The 4745-nt window shown below is 39.3% G+C and overlaps 1 protein-coding gene across 1 annotated transcript in view; it reads left to right on the forward strand.

The window, feature by feature from the left end:
- Nucleotides 1–4745, forward strand: part of esama (endothelial cell adhesion molecule a) — an 85411-nt gene that overhangs the window by 69912 nt on the left and 10754 nt on the right. Inside the window, exon 2 of the mRNA XM_017433212.3 lies at nt 3607–3743. Coding sequence (XP_017288701.1) covers nt 3607–3743 — 137 coding nt within the window. The remainder of the gene's footprint in view (nt 1–3606; nt 3744–4745) is intronic.

Here is a 4745-nt window from a genome sequence, read left to right on the forward strand (position 1 = left end):
TCTGGCCAGAGATCTCTGAGGTTGTTCCTGGGATCTGTTGGAGCCTCTCTTCCAGTTTGGGGGTCACAGCACTGAGTGCTCCAATGACCACTGGCACCACTAAGGCCTTGACTCGCCACAAGTTTTGTATTTTCTCTTTCAGCCCTTGGTATTTTGCAAGCTTTTGTGGTTCTTGATGTTACAGTCGCTTGGGATTGCTACATCTATCTGGATCTGGAAGTCCCACATTATCTTGGCCCTGCCATTTTCTGCCACCATTGATGGAGTTTCCTCTAGTCCATGTTTGGTAGAGATGTTCACGTACACTTTTTCATGTTTTTGCCTGCCTGCATCTTACATCCTTCCATTATGTGCTGGACTGTCTCAGGGGGATCTTTGCACCTTGGCTCCTGTCTGGTTTAGTAGACCCCAGCCTCTATTGCTCCTGTGCTGCCATGATTAGTGCCTCTGTGCTGTCCTTTAGTCCAACCCTTTCTAAGCACTGGTATTTCAAAAAAGTAATGAACAAAAAAAGAAAACAAAGCAATTGGGCTTCTATACTGTATCTAAAGATGTTTTGCTTCCCTTCTGGGAAGCTTGCTCGATTCAGAACTAGAGAGTGTGGAGTTCCAAGCTTTAAACTGCATAAAATGCTCTATTTAATCAGCTAAAATCACATGTCCATGTGAATCACACGATATCCTCGATCACTGAGAATCTATACTAGCATATAGCCACTGGTAGGATTTGTTGATATCAGCCACTTCCTCAGTCTGTCTGTGGTACATAGCGTACAGGGACTTATTTTTCTGTAATGGTACGTCTTGTTCCTTCTCTTCCATATTGGGTTTTCGCTGCCTGAGATATTCACATAGCAGTTTGTAGCTGCTTATCTAAGTGTTATTTATGTTTACTTGTGTCAGAATCTAAGTTCATAAGAAGCCCAGTGTGAATAATGTGAATGCTACTGATGACAGGCACAAAAGGTCATTTTAAACAAATTGTGTTCTAAGAACCACAAATGGGGAAAAAAGACAAATTGCCATTTGGTAATTAGACAGTTGTACAGTTGAAGAAAAACATTCAAATAACTAAAGGCCTTTTTGGGTAAAAGGCCTTAAAAATAGCAAGCATTCCAATATGGGTCCATTGTGTCTGGCACACCATCCTTTGCTACCTAAGTTGTTTGTGATCTTAACTTTTGTGTTGTGATCACTTTGTGCACTGTTTGGTTGTTATAAAGGGCTCTATAAATAAATGTTGATTGATTTAAGTTCAGTTAAAAGTACTATCACCACCTGGACAAAAAAACTGTCCATAAAAATCACTTTCTTTTGTTTGTAACAATTCTTCCTACCACCATTGAGGAAACATTCTTTTGATCTCTTTTCACCTAAAGTGGTATCACAAGACAATTTCTTTAGGCTAGCTTGCCTTTAAAGATTTTACTGTAGAACCTTTAGTCATTTCAGCAATCACTAAAAATGAAAACCAAACTCACTGTGAGTGAATTGTTTGTTAGTGATATTCGCTACATGGGCAGAGCAAAGTGAGGCCTGATTAATTGTGTTGGCTTAAACTGGGTTGATTCCAAATTCCAAAAGTTAATCAGTTAATTAACAGTGATTATTTTCTGAAAGTTTTAATAAAATCCATTTAGTGGTTGATGATTGTTTTTTCTTTTTTGCTAACAGACAGACGGGATTGACACCAAAAGTTTTCAGCAAAGATGCCATGCAATGCATTGCACTTACAATATGTGTCAGGGACATTGCTCAGCTACTAGCATACCAAATGTTAGCCCAGCATCTGTAAAAGAAGTTATAGCCATTTTTGTGTTTGCTAAGGTCAGTTGGTTGTGGTGCATTCTGTGTTTGTCTGTGTCTCTTTCCTGTCCTCAAACCCCAGCCGGTCGAAGCAGATGACTGCTGGTCCTGAGCCTGGTTCTGGTTCTGCTGGAGGTTTCTTCCTGTTAAAAGAGAGGTTTTCCTTTCCACTGAGTCCACTGTGACTCAGTCTGCTGGCTTCCTTAGATAAATAGTTTTTAGTATATGGCTCTTTATAATGCATGTGAATGTTTTTGTACAGTGCCCTGACTTTTGTTGACTCTTAGTGCTATAAAATAAATTGAATTGAATTTAATTAAAATTGATATTAGTGGCCATCTTGAATTGGGTTGACTCCAGAAGTTATTCAGTTGTATTGTGAAATGCATAAAGTCTTGTGGCATTGATTCCATTTACAGTGGCGTGACCCTGGCGATGTTTTAAAGTTGTGGGACTTCAGCAGTCGCTGGCCATATCTGACACCATTAGGAGGCCGAGCATCTGCTTTGAAATTTGGAGCCTGCGCAGACGTACTGACGAGGTTCTGCCTTGACTCTCATGGGAAAACACCGAAATTCAACTTTGTAGTTACATTTGATTTCATCATTTTTTTCTGCTTTGAGAACTTTAAGCTTTGTTGATAACAACTGTGGCAAGATTTTTGCCTTATTTTTCTGTAACTTCACATGTCAGTCATGTGATTTCTGGAATCCATGCTTTCCAGTGAATGTGTACACACTGTCAGAGGAGGCAGATGGATGAATAATTAAAAACTGTTCAGGGACAAAGTTTTCTCAGACTCGTGTTGGCCTTTGTAGAAAGGACTGAAACGTACCTTGAAACATAAAATGATTAGAGGGGAAAAAAAGCATCTTAAAAGATTCTGTTTATGATTAAAGGTGATTTTTTTTTTTTTTATTATATGGCACAACAGACAACTTAGGTGTGAATGTAAATATTCATCTTATTTTTTTTGTCTGCTGTCTCTGCTGTGATTGCAGGGATGAACAGAGAGGTAAAAGAGGTTGAACAGCTCTATGCAGAGGCATGTGTTCATTGGGGTAAACCTTTAATCACAGTAAACATTAATTAGAGTCAATCACTGGGCAGAAACAGTCATTGACACACCTGTTCTCCTCTTGAATGAATCTGAATTATGTTTTAATATTCAGAATTATGTGTGAAGTGGATATCAGCAGTAAAAATGTTCACATGAAAATAGGCATTTTTATCATTTCTTTCTTTACATCTTGGCTCTTTACTGACACCATCTGGCCATAGATGCACACTACATTTTCTGCAAACATTGGACCCCATGTCTCTCCTTTTGCTGCTTCACAAAATAATGTGCCTTCAGACTTGTCTTCTTTATTCTTATTTTTATAATTTAACCTAACTCTAAGTTATGAAACACTGCAGTGTTCACATAATCTAAATGCCTGTAAGATTCCTTGACGTTTGTGGCTGTTATGTGACAAAATGTTAAAAAGTACAAAGGGGATGAATGTCTTCTCTCTGAATGGTTGTTTTGTTTGAGAATCCTAAAATGCCGTCAGTTTGTTTCTTCAAACTAAAGTGAAGATGATAAACTCACCCTGTCACTGTGGTTGGACTGTTTTTACCTTTAGTTTGACTGGGATTTATTTGTGCATAATTTAGTTGTAAAACAATGAAAGTTGAAAACACATTTTCTGTTCATGTAAAGCAAGATTTAGAACAGCTGACATTGTTAAACATCATGAAAACCTAACAAGGATAATGACAGTTTTTTTTTTTCTCCTCATGTGTTTTCCTCACCCAGGCATATGGGCCCAGACAAAAATAATCAATATAAGTGCTAACGAGGGTCAGAGGGTGGTTCTGGACGCCTCTTATGACACGGGTTCTCTCAGTGACCTGAGCATCATCTGGAACTACGTCACGGACAGCAGCCAGGTGGTAAGCAGACAAATAAAAATCACTAAATTCTATAAATTTAACGTTTATGTCTGCCCAGCTGTAAAATCTTACTCTATAAATAATGTTTTTCTATGTTGTGCCCTTAATCTGGAGACATCCACCTATTAGAAAGTGGATAGAGAACATAAAATCTCCACCCCCTGCTGAAACACCAGGGCCAGTACATCATGTACAAATGGTGTGTATGCATAAAAACATGGCAATCACCCTTTTCCGTGCAAAAGTTCAACAGTGAAAAACCAGTGGAAATGTGTGCAGCTGCATGGCAACTTCATGGCTGGAATACACGTTTCTACAGTTATTAGTCTTATGTCGACAATGAGAGGGCATGCTAGGAAACTTCATGATGTGAAAACAGTTACTGGACACACATCAGGGCTGTACTGATTTATGTTGATTTAAAGTCAGAGTTTTTAGTGTCACAAAGGAGGATCTGTTTGAGCATGACTAAATCATTATGGAAAACAGTTTCAATTAACTGTCAGTAGGAAGCTTGTAAAAGGAAGAATTGTGCAACATTAAAACCAAACATATCAAGTTAATGATGTAGAAATGGACTGAGACAGAGCTAAATTAACCTTTTGATTATGAGATCTTTCTGTCCTGACCTAAACAGCAACAGGTGGGCAAAGTAAGCAACATTTTTTCTTTTTATTTATTTTTCTTTATTATATTTTGTGTTCTAACAACCCTTGAATGCCTCTTTGTATACAGTATTTATGTAAATACATGAGCGAGGCACAACAGATAATTGGCTCCAACACCGGGGGGGGCATGCACTAGCTACTGGTCCATCCATCCATCCATCCATCCATCCATCCATCCATCCATCCTCTTCCTCTTATCCGAGGTCGGGTCGCGGGGGCAGCAGCCTACGCAGGGAGACCCAGACTTCCCCCTCCCCAGCCACTTGGGCCAGCTCCTCTGGGGGAATCCCAAGGCGTTCCCAGGCCAGTCGAGAAACATAGTCCCTCCAGCGTG

The sequence above is a fragment of the Kryptolebias marmoratus genome, linkage group LG13, assembly GCF_001649575.2.
Source record: "Kryptolebias marmoratus isolate JLee-2015 linkage group LG13, ASM164957v2, whole genome shotgun sequence".
Lineage (NCBI taxonomy): Eukaryota > Metazoa > Chordata > Actinopteri > Cyprinodontiformes > Rivulidae > Kryptolebias > Kryptolebias marmoratus.